At 37.0% G+C, this 17,499-nt stretch overlaps 1 protein-coding gene across 1 annotated transcript in view; it reads left to right on the top strand.

Annotated features, from left to right (window-relative positions):
• Positions 1-17,499, top strand: part of LOC106088208 (ATP-binding cassette sub-family C member Sur) — a 189,799-nt gene that overhangs the window by 166,124 nt on the left and 6,176 nt on the right. The window contains exons 21-22 of the mRNA XM_059365738.1: positions 5,549-5,676; positions 12,726-13,020. Coding sequence (XP_059221721.1) covers positions 5,549-5,676; positions 12,726-13,020 — 423 coding nt within the window. The remainder of the gene's footprint in view (positions 1-5,548; positions 5,677-12,725; positions 13,021-17,499) is intronic.

Raw genomic sequence — 17,499 nt, 5'->3', positions numbered from 1 at the left:
AATGAAGAAGTGTTGCCAGAAACCAATTCGTTTTGTCCTTGAGTTGAACATATTGAATAATACTGATAGATTGTTTAAAATTAACCTTTTTGCCTTGGGAGTGGTTTGTTTCTTTATAAAAAATCTAAGCTATAAAATGACAAGATACGAATTTTGCAATAGGCATCAAATTGAGTAGATTAACGAAGATTTTTGGGTTGAGTTCCAAGAATACAAAGGAAAATATTTGATTAGAAATTTAATATGGTAAAGAAAATTTTTGATTTATGGAACTTTTTTTTTCTTGAAAGATTTTCTTTTTTAATATCTTGTATAAGAGAACATTTTATTGAAATTTTGTGAAAAATTTGAAAAAGTTTTTTAGTAAAAATTTCTTTAACTTTTTTAGTTAAAATTTCTTAAATTTTTTTTAGTAAAAATTTCTTAAATTTTTTTTAGTAAAACTTTCTTAAAATTTGTTCAATAAGAATAGTTTGACATTTTTTATTTAGAAAAATTCAATGAAATGTTGTCTTTAGATACAAACTCACAGGAATATTTTAAAATCAATTAGAACGAGTAACCAGTAAAAGCGTGCTAAGTCAGCCGGGCCGTATCTTGAGAACCTACCACCATGGATTCTTCTCAAAAAGGTATACAAAATAAATTTAGATGAAGGGCATAATTTAAAATTTAAAGCATCTAGGAACCGCACAATAATGATCGAGAGATCGGTTTAAATGGGAGCTATATAAGGTTATAGACTGATTTGGACCGTATTTAGCTTAGTTGTAGGAAGTCGTAACAGAACATGAAGTCAAATCAGGAGATCGGTTTATATGGGAGTTATATCAGGTTATCGACCAATTCGGACCGTACTTGGCACGGTTGTTGGAAGTAAAAATGGAACACCCAATTCGGACCGTACTTGGCACGGTTGTTGGAAGTAAAAATGGAACACCACATACAAAATTTTAGCCAAATAGAACAACAATTGCGACTTGTAAGGGCTTAAGAAGTCAACTCGGGAGACCGGTTTATATGGGAGCTATATCCAAATCTGAACCGATATGGCCCATTTGCAATCCCCAATGACCATCAAATATTAAGTATCTGTGCAAAATTTCATGCGGCTAGCTGTACACGTTGAACCCCGTGATTTCGACAGAAGGCGGACGGACACGGCTAGATCCACACAGAACGTTGAGACGATCAAGAATATGTTTACTTTATGAGGTTTTAGACGAATAGTTCGAGTTATACAAACGGAATGACTAGATTAGTACACCATTACTCTATGGTGGCGGGTATAAAAAAATTAAGAAAATTTTATTTAAACAATATTAAAATCTTTTAACTTTTTGAAAAAAAGTTAAAAGATTTTGCAATTCAAATTTAATTTTCTCTAAGAACTAAATTTCAATAAAATTTTTTCTATGGACAAAATTTCAATAAAATTTTTTCTATGGACAAAATTTCAATAAAATTTTCTCTTACGACAAGAATTAAAAAAAAAAATTTGAATAAAGAAAATATTGAAAAATTGTTATTCCCACCACCGAAGGATGCAACACATCGAAATATGCATTTTCGACCCCATAAGGCCTGTTTTTAAAATCACGCTACATGCTTTAAAAATAGAGATATTGAGCTGAAACTTTTCACAGATTCTTTTTTTTTTGTCCATAAGCAGGTTAAGTTAAAAGATGTGGATAAATGTGGCTTTTATGGGCCTAAGACCCTAAATCGGCAGATCGGTCTATATGGCAGCTATATCCAAATCTGAACCGATTTGGGTCAAATTGACAAAGGATGTCGGAGGGCCAAACACAACTCAATGTCCCAAATTTCAGCATAATCGGATAATAAATGTGGCTTTTATGGGCCCAAGACCCTAAATTGGCAGATCGGTCTATATGGGGGCTATATCAAGATATAGTCCGATATAGCCCCCATATAGACCGATCTGCCGATTTAGGGTCTTAGGCCCATAACAGCCACATTTATTATCCGATTTTGCTGAAATTTGGGACAGTGAGTTGTGTTAGGCCCTTCGACAGCCTTCTTCAATTTGGCCGAAATCCTTCTAGATTTAGATATAGCTGCCATATAGACCGATCCTCCGATTTAGGGTCTTGGGCCCATAAAAGCCACATTTATTATCCGATTTTGCTGAAATTTTAGACAGTGAGTTAAGTTAAGCCCCTTGAAATACTTTTGCAATATGGCACAGATCTGTCCAGATTGGGTTATTGCTGCCATGTAGGCCCTTCGATATCCTTCGCCAATTTGGCCCAGATCGGTTCAGATTTGGATATAGCTGCCATATAGACCGATCCTCCGATTTATGGTCTTAGGCCAATAAAAGCCACATTTATTATCCGATTTTGCTGAAATTTGGAACAGTGAGTTGTCTTAGGCCTTTTGACATCGTTCTTTAATTTGGGTTAGATCGGTTCAGATTTGGATATAGCTGCCATACAGACCGATCTCTCGATTTAAGGATTTGGGCCAATAAAAGACGCATTTATTGACCGATGTCGCCGAAATTTGGGGCGGTGAGTCAAGTTAAGTCCCTTGACACACTCCTGCAATATGGCACAGATCGGTCCAGATTTGCACATAGCTGCCATATAGACCGATCTCTCGGTTATAGGTTTTGGGGCCATAAAAGGCACCTTTATTGTCGGACTTAGCCGAAATTTGGGACAGTGCTTTGTGTTAGGCTCTTCGACATTTCTCTGCAACTTGGCCCAAATTGGTTCAGGTTTGGATATAGCTGCCATATAGACCGATATCTCGATTTAAAGTCTTGGCCCCATAAAAGGCACATTTAAAATCCGATTTCACTGAAATTTGACACAGTGACTTATGTTAGGCTTATCGACAGCCGTATTGTATATGGTTCAGATCGGTTTATTTTTAGATATAGATACTGTACCTATTAGTATTTGGTCCAAATTGGAATATATTTCGATATAACTGCTATGGGGCATAAGGTATGCATTTTTTCACCGGATTTTGACGAAAGGTGGTTTACATATATACCCGAGGTGGTGGGTATCCAATGTTCGGCCCGGCCGAATTTAACGCCTTTTAACTTGTTTCATTTAGAATTGTATTTAATTTATTTTTTTGTTACTAATTTTTATACCCTACACCACTACTGTGGTACAGGGTATTATAACTTAGTGCATTTGTTTGTAACACCCAGAAGGAAGAGAGATAGACCCGGTGATAAGTATACCGATCGACTCAGAATCACTTTCTGATTCAAGTTAGCTATGTCCTGTCTGTCTGTCTGTCCGTCTGTCCATGTTAATGTGTGTACAAACTACAGGTCGCAATTTTCATCCTATTGTCTTCAAATTTGGTACAGACATGTTTTTCGGTCTAGAATCAAATCCTATTGAAAAAATCGGTTCAGATTTGGATATAGCTCCCTTATATATATTCGTACGATCTGCAGTAATAATGCAATAAAATGGTCATTTGTTAACCGGTTCTCTCGAAATTCGGCAAGAAGGATTTTCTTATGACTCTCAACTTAACTGTTGAATTTCATAGAAATCGGTTCAGATTTTGTTATAGCTCTCATTCTCTAGAAATTTGGCAGGAAGGATTTTTTTACGACTGTCGACAATACTGGTGAATTTCCTGGAAATCGGTTCAGATTTAGATATAGCTCTCATATATATATATATATATATCGCCCGATTTTCACTCCTAGAGCCACTGCAAGCACATTTATTGATCAATCTTACCAAAATATTGCACAACGCTTTCCTCGACGACTACCATAATATATACGTAGAGTTTGGTCAAAATCGGTTCAGATTTAGATATAGCTCCCATATATATGTTCGTCCGATTTGCAGTTATATTGCAATAAAATGGTCATCTGTTTACCGATTTTCTCGAAATTCTGCAGGAGGGATTTTCTCTTGACTCTCAATATTTCTGGTGAATTTCATGGAAATCGGTTCAGATTAAGATATAGCTCTCATATATATACATCGCCCGATTTTAACTTCTAGAGTCACTGCAAGCGCATTTATTGATACATCTTGCCAAAATTTTGCAAAACGCTTTCCTGGACTACTCGACACAATATCTGAGGAGTTTGCTCGAAATCGTTAGGTGTAGGGTATTATACAGTCGGCTCCGCCCGACTTTTGCCCTTCCTTACAGGTTCGTTAATGAAAATTTAAACAAAGTTTGGAACATTCTATCCAAATTTTGCCCTTAGAAAAAGTTTCGTCCATATTTTCCTTTTAGAGAAAATTTCATTGAAATGCTGTCTTTGGGGTAAATCATATAAAAACCTTTTTAGGAAAAATTTTACAGCAATTTAATTTTTAAGAATTTTGAGATTTTTTTTTTTTATGAAAAATTTATTGAATGATTGACTTTAAGGAATATTTCATTGAAATATTTTTTTTTTAAGAAAAAAAAAAATTTGTTTTGTCCTTCGAGATTTACAATGTTAACCTATTCAATGCTGAACAATTGTTGACTTAAATATTCAATTTCCCTAAAAATGATACTTTAGACTTCTATGGTTATTTAACTAAAAATATTTTGCCAATAAAACCTTAAGATTTCATTTTTGCTTCCACTTCCACTTCAGCTTCTTAAGTTTCCCCGTTTCTAAGCCTTAATAATCTACAGCGAAATGAACGTTGCAAGAAAAATCTACTCAAAGAGTTTGCCAAACAATTTCCTGCCTGCAAAGTTTATTGACGTTATCAGCGTTTCTTTGCTCCCATAGCTCATAAGTGTTTAAAGTCTCAGCAATGCATGGAAAAAGTGAATTTTCGCCAAAAGTCGAAAGAAAAACATGGGGAAAATGGAGTGCAACAGTTGCTAAAAAATAAAATCAAGATTTAGCCAAAGAAAAATACCAACCACATGTATTTCACTTCATATCCTTTTTCCTTGGTTTTAAAGCCAAAGGCAAGGAGTTTTTCGCAAAAAAAAAAAATATCATGAATTTCCCATATCCTGCAGGATGTTGGGAAACTTACTTATATTGCGGCTGCTGATGCTGCAGCTGTTGTGGTTAAGTGTGTTTAGTTTGGTAAAAATCATTTTAAATATTCCATTAGATTTTTATGGATATTATGGCATAGTTCACAGTCACCTCACCTCTTAGCTTGGCGTCCCTCCCTCTAAAGGATTTGCTTTATAACATCTGACATTTATAGATGCTACAGTTGGATGCGCTGTGCTGGAAAAAGCCATAAATCTTTTGGCTGTTTAAGTTTTTGTCTCCTGTAATTTGTTCGTCTGTTTCTCTGTCTGTCTCTGTGCTAACCGTTTTTAAATTTGAAACATATTCTGACTGCTGGCAATTTTCTCTTTTTTTTGTTTTTGACTATCCTTTTAGGGGAAATTTTGAAATTTGATTTTGTGAAGTTTCCATTTGGTATTCACACAGATGAATGTTTTGCGGCATTTGGTGTTTTTTGTGTTGGTGGTTCTTTTTTCTGTTATTATTTATTTACTTATTTATTTATGCATCTGTTTTTCGTTGTTCTCTTTTTTTTTGCTTTTTTCTCTAAAACAGACCAACCCGTAGCAATATCGTGGCCACAACGCGGCGATATATCTTTTGAACATGTCAGCTTACGCTATGAAGGACAGCAAGAGGATGTTATTAAAAATTTAAATTTAACTATACCGGCTGGCCAAAGGGTAAGTACTTTAAATATTTTTTAGAAAATGGAAAAAAAAATGGGAATATTACCACTAACAAAATTTTCAATGCAATTTTCTTAAAAAAAGAAAGAAATATGTTAAACAAGTACTAGCCAAATCGTATAATAAGTGCGCCCTCTAGAGGCTCAAGAAGTCAAGATTCCAGAACAGTTTATATGGCAGCTATATTAGGCTATGGACCGATTTAAACCACATTTGACATAGATGTTGAAAGTCAACAACAAAAACCCTTATAAAGAGTCTCAACAATTGTGGTGTGTAAAAATTTATTGGGGACGTGTTGCAAGGATCGCGATTTCGGTCTTTGCCAGAGGGCTCATCAACTTGCGATGCCACAAAAAGGTTGAATAACAAGACGCAATGTTTCATTCGAAAGGCATGCTACCATTGCACTGTTCACTTATTGTTGAATAGTTGGGAATTATTATAGTTTTGGTGGTATCGCAAGCTGATGAGGTCCCAGGCAAAGGCGGAAATCACGATGCTTGCAAACCGCAATCAGTACATTTAACACACCACAATGCTGATACTCTTTAGAAAGGTTTTTATTGTTTTGCCTTTCTATTTGAACTAGAAGTAAGCAAGTAAGAACGTACTTAGTTCGGACGGGCCTTGGGAATCTTGGGAACCCACTACCATGGATTCTGCTTAAATATGGGAGATATATCTAGTTATAGATCGATTTGGACCGTACTTGCCGCAGTTGTTGAGAGTCATAACAGTACACTATAGGCAAAACTTCAACCAAATCGGATAAAAATCGCGGATTGTAACGGCTCAAGAAATCAAAACGGGAGATCGGTTTATATGGGAACAACATCATGTTCTTGACCGCTTTAAACCGTACTTGGCACAGTTGTTGGAAGTCAAAACAGAACACCGCATGCAAAATTTCAGCCAAATCGTGCACAAATTGTGGCTTGAAAGGGCTTAGGAAGTCAAATCGGGACATCGGTATATATGGGAGCTATATCAGTCTATAGACAAACTTGGACCGTACTTGGCACAGTTGTTGGAAGTCAAAATAGAATACCGCATGCAAAATTTCAGCCAAATCGTATACAAATTGCGGCTTGAAGGAGCTCAGGAAGTCAATTCGGGACATCGGTATATATGGAGTCTATATCAGTTTATAGACCAATTTGGACCGTACTAGGCTCCGTGGCTGGAAGTCATAACAGAGCACCACGTACAAAGTTTCATCCAAATCGGATGAAAATTGCGGCTTCCAGAGGCTCAGGAAGTCAAATCGGGAGATCGGTTTATATGGGAGCTATATCAGGTCATACATAGATTTAAACCGTACATAGCACAGTTGTTTGAAGTACTAAAACTACACTTTCCGTAGGGAAAGAGTACGAAAACACCCCTTACCCTAAGGAAAGGGTGCTAAAACTACATTTTCCTTAGAGAAGGAGTACTAAACCTAATCGTTACTTAGGGAAAGGGTACTAAAACTACACTTTCCTCGGGGAAAGGGTAGTTAAACTACCCTTTAATTAGGGAAATGGTACTAAAACTACCCTTTCCCTTTTGAAGGGGTACTAAAAATAGATTTTCCTTGGGGAGAAGGTGCTAAAACTACCATTTTATTTGGGAAAGGGCACTAAAACTACCAATTCTGTTGGGAAAGGGTACTAAACCTGACCTTCTCTTAGGAAGAGGCTACTAAAACTACCCTTTCTTTAAGGAAAGGGTACTTAAACTTCCTTTTCTTTAGGGAAAGGGTACAAAAACTACCCTTTTCTTTCGGAAAGTGTACTAAAACTACCCCTTCCTTTGGGTAAATCTACCCTTTATTTAGAGATAGCATACTAAAACTACCCTTTCCTTAGGTAAGGTGTTTTAAAATTACCCTTTGTTTTGGGAAAGGGAGTTAATACTTCCCTTTCCTTGGGATATGGTACTTAAAATATCCTTTCTTTTTTAAAGTACACTAAAACTACCATTTTCTTTGGGGAAAGGATACTAAAACTATCCTTTCCTGAGGGAAAGGGTACTAAAACTACCTTTTCCTTAGAGAAGGGGTAATAAACCTAACCTTTCCTTAAGGAAAGGGTACTAAAACTACACTTTCCTCGGGGAAAGGGTACTTAAACTACCCTTTGCTTAGGGAAAAGGTGCTAAATCTAACTTTCTTTGAGAAAAGGGTACTAAAAATACCCTTTTCTAGGAAAAAGGTACAAAAACAACCCTTTTCCAGGGTAGTTTTTCTAAAATTAGGGTACTGAAATTACCACTTCCTTAAATAAAGGTACTAAAAATTTCTTTCCCTCAAGAAGAAGGTACTAAAACTACCTTTTTCTTAGAGAAAGTATTCTTAAATAACCCTTTCCTTAGGGAAAGGGTACTAAAACTAGTCTTTCCTGAGGGAAAGGGTACTAAAACTACCCTTTCCTTAGGAAAATGGTACTAAAATTACCCTTTCCTTAAGGAAACTAAAGCTACCTTCTCCTTAGGGAAAGGGTACTAAAACTACCCTTTCATTAGGGAAAGCATACTAAAACTAAACTTTCCTTTGGGAGAGGACACTTAATCTTCCCTTTTCTTAATCAAACTACCCCTTCCTTTGGAAAGTGTACTAAAACTAGCCTTTCCTTCAGAAAGTATACTAAAACTACCCTGGCCTAAGGGGAAGTGTACTAAATCAACCCTTTCCTTAGGGAAGGGGTACTAAGGCTACCGTTTCCTTAGGGACAAGGTACTAAAACTACCATTTCCTTAGGGAAAGGGACTAAATTTTCCCTTTCCTTAGGGAAAGGCAACTAAAACTATCATTTCCTTAGGGAAGGGACACTAACACTACCCTTTCCTCTCGTACAGGGTACTAAAACCACCCCTTCCTTATGAAAAGGGTACTGAAACTTGAAACACTTTGCTCAGGGAAAGGGTATTAAAACTACATTTTTTTACGGAAAAGGTGCAAAAACTACCCATTTCTCAGGGAAAGGGTACTAAAACTACACTTTCCTTAGGGAAAAGTATTAAATCTACCCTTACCTAAGGGAAATCGTAATAAAACTACACTCTACTTAAGGAAATGGTACTAAAGACAATTTCCTTAAGGAGAGTGTATTCTACTAAATCTACCTTTCTTTGAGAAAAGAGTACTAAAACTACCCTTTCCTTAGGGAAAGTGTACTAAAACTACCCTTTCTTTAATGAAACGGTACTAAAACTAGCCTTTCCTTAGGAAAAGGTTAATAAAAATACCCTTTGCTTTGGGACATGTTACTAAAATTACCCTTTCCTTAGGGAAAGTGTACTAAAACTACCCTTTTGTTAGAGAAAGGGAACTACAACTACCCTTTCCTTAGGGAAATCTTACTAAAACTACCTTTTGCTTTGGTAACGGGTACTAAAACTACACTTTCCTTAAGGAAAGGATACTAAAATTAACCTTTCCTAAGGGAAAGGATTCAAAAACCACACTTTCCGTTGGATGGGGGTACTAAAACTACCCTTTCGTTAGGAAAACGGTACTAAAACTACACTTTCCTTAGACAAGAGGTACTTAAACTACACTTTCCTTTTGGAAGGGGGGCTAAAACTAGCATTTATCTTGGGAAAAGGTACTAAATCTACCCTCTCCTTTGGGAAAAGTTACTAAAGCTATACTTTTTTTTTGGGAGAGGGCACTTAATCTACCCTTTCCTTGGGTAGAGGGTACTGAAAATAACCTTTCCTTTGGGAAAGGGTACTAAAACAACCCTTTCCTTTGGAAAACGGTTCTACAATTACCCTTTCCTTTGGAAAAATGTCCTTTCCATTGAGAAAGGGTACCAAAACTAGCCTATCCGTTTGGGGACTGTTGTTTACTGGTTTCCTAGACTAACAGGGAAATATTCATACCATATATTTTTTGCACTTTTGTTCTACATATATATCGGATAGATTGTAAAAAAAACACCAATCAGTCGCAAAATTTGGTTAGTCTGTTTCCGCTACTATTTTTGTCTAAAAATAGTGAAATAAATTTTATGACAAAAACTGCTGCTGCATATCAGGAAGTTCTATGTTTTTTATTATTTTAATCACTGATCTAATTTGGTTGTTTTGTGCAGCAGCCACATTTTCCCCCCTTGTTATTTTTACCAAATCCCTTGATCATTTATCTCTACTTTCTATGCACACAACGAAACAAAAACAAACAAGTAAAAAGGCGTTAAGTTCGGCCGGGCCGAACTTTGGATACCCACTACCTCGGGTATATATGTAAACCACTTTTCATCAAAATTCGTTGAAAATTTCATACCTCATACTCATATATCTCATACCGATCTGAACTATATACGACACGCATGTCGAAAAGCCGAACATAAGTCACTGTGTCAAATTTCAGTGAAATCGGATTATAAATGGGCCTTTTATGGGGCCAAGACTTTAAATCGAGATATCGGTCTACATGGCAGCTATATCCAAATCTGGACCGATTTGAGCCAAGTTGCATAAACATGTCGAAGAGCCTAACACTAAGCACTGTCCCAAATTTCGGCGAAATCGGACAATAAATGCCTCTTTTATGGGCCCTAAACCTTAAATCCAGAGATCGGGCTATATGGCAGCTATATTGAAATCTGGACCGATCTGGGCAAAATTGGAGAAGGACGTCGAAGAGCCTAACCAAACTCACTGTCTCAAATTTCAGCGACATCGGACAATAAATGCGTCGTTTATGGCCCCAAAACCTAAAACCTAGATATCGGTCTATATGGCAGCTATATTCAAATCTGGTCCGATCTGTGCGATATTGCAGAAGTATGTCAAGGGGCTTAACTTAACTCACTGTTCCAAATTTCGGGGACATCGGGCAATAAATGAGCATTTTATGGGCCCAAAACCATAAATCAAGAAATCGGTCTATATGGCAGCTATATCCAAATTTGAAGGGGCTTAACTTAACTCACTGTTCCAAATTTCGGGGACATCGGGCAATAAATGAGCATTTTATGGGCCCAAAACCATAAATCAAGAAATCGGTCTATATGGCAGCTATATCCAAATTTGAACCGATCTGGACCAAATTGAAGAAATGTGTCAAAGGGCCTAACACATCTCTCTGTCCCAAATTTCAGCAAAATCGGATAATGAATGTGGCTATTATGGGCCTTACACCATAAATCGGAGGATCGATCTATATGGCAGCTATATCCAAATCTGGACCGATCTGAGCCAAATTAACGAAGGATGTCGATGGGCCTTATACAATTCACTGCCCCGAATTTCATCAAAATCGGATAATAAATGTGGCTTTTGTGGGCCTAAGACCCTAAACCGGAGGATCGGTCTATATGGCAGCTATATCCAAATCTAAACCGATCTGAACCAAATTTAAGAAACATGTCAAAGGGCCTAAGACAACTCACTGTCCCAAATTTCAGCGAAATCGGACCATAAATGTGGCTTTTATGGGCCTTAGACCCTAAATCGGAGGATCGGTCTATATGGCAGCTATATCCAAATCTGGACCAAATTGACAAAGGATGTCGAAGGGCCTAACACAACTCACTGTCCCAAATAATAAATGTGTCTTTTATGGGCCTAAGACCCTAAATCGGCGGATCGGTCTATATGGGGGCTATATCAAGATATATTCCGATATAGCCCATCTTCGAACTTAACCTGCTTATGGACAAAAAAAGAATCTGTGCAAAATTTCAGCTCAATATCTCTATTTTTAAAGACTGTAGCGTGATTTCAACAGACAGACGGACAGACGGACGGACATGGCTAGATCGTCTTAGATTTTTACGCTGATCAAGAATATATATACTTTATAGGGTCGGAAATGGATATTTCGATGTGTTGCAAACGGAATGACAAAATGAATATACCCCCATCCATCGGTGGTGGGTATAAAAAGTGCTGTGTAGTTTTAATAACTTCTGCATTTTTTGTATTTTTTGTGAAATGTTTTGCAAAATTTTCATCACTATAATCGGCAGCCAATCTATTCATACCTATCAACACTTTGCAGTTAATGCACTCAACTGCTGTTAAGCCGCAAAAGCTGCTGTAAATTCTATGGCAACAAATTTTGTTGATTGTTGGCATAAAACATTGTGAAAAATTAAAAAAAAAAAGTAGAAAAAAGTTTTCCTTGTTTCCAAATCATGTAATCTATGTTAGAGTATCATCAAAAAATAATAAAATGTAAAAATAAACGCTTTGAGTCGGATAAGTATAACTGGGGCAAAAAGTAGATAAAAATGCCTTTGGCATAGTGAAATAATTGGCTGGAATAGAAAAAATATCATACTGATGGATGGTTTAGTTTAGATCACAACAATCATAAATTTACAAAAGGAGATGTATGGAGAAATATATTTTATGTTTGTATCCCATGCGAAATTGGTCAGTAAGCTTTTTGTATTCACTTTTGGTAATATGGGTATCGCAAAAGCCAATATTGGGAACGGAAACGGAAACATAAGCCATTTGGCTTGATTTAGGTTTAATGTTTTTTATTATTTTATGTGTTAATTGGATTGAACTACAAAGAGAGAAAGAGAGAGAGGGAGGGGGAGAGAGAGAAAGAAATAATTTTAGTTTCAGTTATGTTAAAACCATTTAAATTATAATTATTTGCCATAACCGGAAATGATTATGACTAACCGGAAGTATTTGTTTTTCACCACCTTTTATAGATTTCTAAAAACGTTGGCATTTTTTTAGTTATGGCTAGCATGTAAAAATGTCCTCGAGCTAGACTGGGCTAAATTTTGAAAAACCACTTTCATGTATCTTTTTTTAATCCCTTGAAGTTGTCAATTGCAGAAATGATGAAATTACATTTTAAACAAAGAATATTTGCAATGTCAATACAAACTAATTATTGGGCAATAATATTTCCATAACTCTTGCCTGTCTTTATAGTAAAATTTAATTTTTTCCAAAATTTCTCCAGTCATGTTTCCTAACCTTCAACTAAGCCTTAATCTCTTTTTAATTGTCCTTCTCTAGCTACTCTTCCTTTTTTCTCATATTTAATTTTTTTCTGTTTTCATTTGCATACTTCTTTGCAGATTGGCATTTGTGGTCGCACTGGCAGCGGCAAATCATCATTGGCCCTCTCATTGTTTGGTGTATTGCAGGTGAGCTCCGGTTGCATACGAATCGATGACAACGATATCTCCAGCATACATCCGGATGAAGTACGTACACGATTATCGATAATCCCTCAGGATGTTCATTTATTCAATATGACAATAAGAGAGAATCTTGACCCGTCTGGTTACTATTCGGATTTGGAGTTATGGAATTGCCTTGAGTTGGCCCAGTTGAAGGACATTGTCAATAGCAGAATGCCACAGGGCTTGGGTATGTTCCAATGGATGTTAAGTTTAAGTAAAATACACTGAAAAAAAAATCAAGTTAACAACTAAACAAAAAATTCAACATATAAGAAAAAAAAATTAGAGAATTTTTAGAGAAAATTCTTCATGAACAAAATGTTGACAAAATGCGAAAAAATCTTCTTATATACAACAAGTTAAAGTGTGCTAAGTTCGGCCGGGCCGAATCTTATATACCCTCCACCATGGATCGCATTTGTCGAGTTATTTTCCCGGCATCTCTACTTAGGCAAACAAAAAAAGGATGAAAGAAAAGATTTGCTCTGCTATTAGAGCGATTTCAGGATATGGTCCCGTTCGGACCACAATTAAATTATATATTGGAGACCTGTGTAAAATGTCAGCCAATTCGAATAAGAATTACGCCCTTTGGGGTCTCAAGAAGTAAAATAGAGAGATTCGATATATTGGGTTGCCCAAAAAGTAATTGCGGATTTTTCATATAGTCGGCGTTGACAAATTTTTTCATAGCTTGTGACTCTGTAATTGCATTCTTTCTTCTGTCAGTTATCAGCTGTTACTTTAGAAAAAAAGTATAAAAAAGTATATTTGATTAAAGTTCATTCTAAGTTTTATTAAAAATGCATTTACTTTCTTTTAAAAAATCCGCAATTACTTTTTGGGCAACCCAATATATGGGTGCTTTATCAGGCTATAGACCAATTCAGACCATAATAAACACGTATGTTGATGATCATGAGAGGATCCGTCGTATAAAATTTCAGGCAAATCGGATAATAATTGCGACCTCTAGAGGCTCAAGAAGTCAAGATCCCAAATCGGTTTATATGACAGCTACATCAGGTTATGAACAGATTTGAACCTTATTTAGCAGAGCCGTTGAAAGTCATAATAAAATACGTCATTGAAAATTTCAGCCAAGTCGGATAGGAATTGCGCCCTCTAAAGGCTCAAGAAGTCAAGTTCCCAGATCGGTTTATATGACAGCTATATCAGGTTATGGACCGATTTGAACCATACTTGGCACAGTTGTTGGATATCATAACAAAACACGTCGTGCAAAATTTCATTCCAATCCGATAAGAATTGTGCCCTCTAAAGGCTCAAGAAGTCAAGACCCAAGATCGGTTTATATAGCAGCTATATCAAAACATGGACCGATATGGCCCATTTACAATCCCATCCGACCTACACTGATAAGAAGTATTTGTGCAAAATTTCAAGCGTCTAGCTTTTTTCCTTCGAAAGTTAGCGTGCTTTCGACAGACAGACGGACGGACGGATATGGCTAGATCGACATAAAATGTCATGACGGTCAAGAATACTTAGACGATCTAGACATGTCCGTCCGTCTGTCCGTCTGTCTGTTGAAATCGCGCTACAGTCTTCAAAAATTGAGATATTGAACTGAAACTTTGCACAGACTCTTTTTTTGTCCATAAGCAGTTTAAGTTCGAAGATGGGCTATATCGGACTATATCTTGATATAGCCCCCATATAGACCGATCCGCGATTTAGGCTCTTAGGTCCATAAAAGCCACATTTATTATTCGATTTTGTTGAAATTTGGGACAGTGAGTTGTGTTAGGCCCTTCGACAATCCTCGTAAATTTGGCCCCGATTGGTTCATATTTGGATATAGCTGCCATATAGACCGATTCTCCGATTAAGGGTCTTAGGCCCATAAAAGCCACATTTATTATCCGATTTTGCTAAAATTTGGAACAGTGAGATGTGTTAGGGCTCTCGACATCCTCCGTTAATTTGGCCCAGATCGGTTAAGATTTGGATATAGCTGCCATATAGACCGATCCTCCGATTTAGGGTTTTGGGCCCATAAGAGCCACATTTATTTTCCGATTTTGCTGAAATTTGGGACAGTGAGTTGTGTTAGGCCCTTTGACATCCTTCGTGAATTTGGCTCAGATCGGTCCAGATTTAGATATAGCTGCCATATGGACCGATCCTCCGATGTGGGGTCTTAGGCCCATAAAAGGCGCATTTATTGTCTGATTTCGCCGAACTTTGGGACAGTGAGTGAAGTTAAGCCCCTTGACATACTCCTGTATTAGGGCACAGATCTGTCCAGATTTGAATATAGCTGCCATATAGACCGATCTCTCGATTTTAGGTTTTGGGCCAACAAAAAGGGCATTTATTGCCCGGTGTCGCCGAAATTTGGGGGAGAGAGTTAAGTAAAACCCATCCACGTATTTCTGCAATTTGGTCTAGATCGATCAAGAGTTGCATAAAGTTGCCATATAGACCCATATATCGATTTAAAGTCTTGACCCCAAAATAGGAGTTTTTATAATACGATTTAACGGAAATGTGATACATTGACTTATGTTAGGCTTTGGGAGGGAGGCGGACCTCCTTCCTTCCCTTATTTTCAGAAACTCCAGATCTCGGTGAAGGGTGGTGCGATTAAAGTGAAATTGTGAAATTGTGTGCTCCTTACAGTAACCTAAAAACAAAAATTTGGTATTCAAAATTTTGGATGGGGTACCTAGGGGGACGCCCCTCTCCAAAACCTACCAAATATACACATATAGACCAATCACGACAATATGGGACTCAAATGAAAGATGTTGAAGAGTAGAATACGAATCTGATATGCAAGTTTGGGTCCAAGTGTTTGGGGGACCTCCCCAACCCCCCAAAACACCTCTAAATCGGACTTATTTACCGACCATGGCAATATGGGGCTCAAATGAAAAGTGTTGGGGGGCAAAGCAAGAATTAATATCCAATTTCGGGACCAATTTTCTGCGGGTCTACCCCTTTCCCAAAATACCCCAGAAACAGCTGTTTTTTACTGATCATCACAGTATGGGGCTAAATTGAATGTATGGTTGCCCAAAAAGTAATTGCGGATTTTTCATATAGTCGGCGTTGACAAATTTTTTCACAACTTGTGACTCTGTAATTGCATTCTTTCTTCTGTCAGTTATCAGCTGTTACTTGTAGCTTGCTTTAGAAAAAAAGTGTAAAAAAAGTATATTTGATTAAAGTTCATTCTAAGTTTTATTAAAAATGCATTTACTTTCTTTTAAAAAATCCGCAATTACTTTTTGGGCAACCCAATATTTGGGAGTAGAATACGAATCTGATATCCAAATGTGAGACCATGAATTTGGGGCACCGCCCCTTCGAGTAAAAATTTACTGACCAAATGAAAGGTATTTGAGATTAGAAAACTAATATTATAATAAATTTTGGGGCCAAGTGATTGGGGTACGCCTCATCCCATAAACTTCCCTCAAACCAATGGCAATATAGGGTTAAAATAAATGGTATCTGAGAGAAGAGCACGATGCGGATATTTTTTTCAGGGCCAAGTGTCTGGGGTCAACTCACCCCGAAAACACCCATAAATCGGACATAAATATTTACGGGTCAAGGCAATATGGGACTCAAATGAAAGGTATTTGGGAGTGGATCACGAAATTCATACTCACTTTCGGGACCACGTTTCTGGGGGTCCACACCACCCCCTAATCCCACCAACCGCCACCCTGGGAGCCTTCTTACTCCCATAATTTTTTCTTTTTTTTCAGCGAAATTTCAACGAAATCGGCAACAAATCCGGCTTTTACGAGCTCAAGACTCTAAAATGTTGGCAAAACTACAAGGTTTACTTGTAAATTAAAACTTCCAACTACAATGATTTTGTTTATGTCTTTATTTAATTTTCCAGTGTAGCTATGTCAGCATGCACTTTAAAATTTACTACTATGAGTTTTATCACCCCCCGTCGTTTGTCGGTGAATCCAAACATAGACCTAAGAGTATTGTTTTCCTATTTGTTTATGTCTTTATTTAATTTTCCAGTGTAGCTATGTCAGCATGCACTTTAAAATTTACTACTATGAGTTTTATCACCCCCCGTCGTTTGTCGGTGAATCCAAACATAGACCTAAGAGTATTGTTTTCCTATTTGCATTGGAAGTGAACTTTTGCCATAGGTCTGTATTGACACCACCCCGCTCCCCTTGAAGATATCGGTGGATATTCCCCATAGTATGGTCTGCTAGGTTTCCATTTGTTTGAAGTAGGCAAATCATATGACTGGCATTGTGGGCTCTAGCCATCATCATCATCATCCATATGTCAAGTGGTAATTTAAAGCTTAGTGTTGAAGTTTGGTATTTATTTTACGTTTTTTTGCTTTTATCCTGAAAATCCGTACATTTGCTAAGTTGCGGTTGTAATGGACATCGTTTCAATGAGTTATTTAGTTCAGAAGTTGCTAATGCAGCATAACATAAAGCATAAACCTTATCCTAATTTTCAGAAATGCCAGATCTCGTAGATGGGTGGAGGACTTAATTAGGTTGAGATTTGCACTCTTATACCACTATTAACCAAATTTCCTATGAACATTCCATTAAGGAACAGGGGATACTTCTCTTGTATCAATGAGTGCAGCCCGATTAAAGTTTTAAGCTCAACGATAAGGGGCCTCCTATGTTATGCAGAG

The sequence above is a fragment of the Stomoxys calcitrans genome, chromosome 3 (assembly GCF_963082655.1).
Source record: "Stomoxys calcitrans chromosome 3, idStoCalc2.1, whole genome shotgun sequence".
Taxonomy (NCBI): domain Eukaryota; kingdom Metazoa; phylum Arthropoda; class Insecta; order Diptera; family Muscidae; genus Stomoxys; species Stomoxys calcitrans.
The sequence above is the reverse complement of the archived record's forward strand: the minus strand, read 5'-3'. Positions and strand labels throughout refer to the sequence as shown.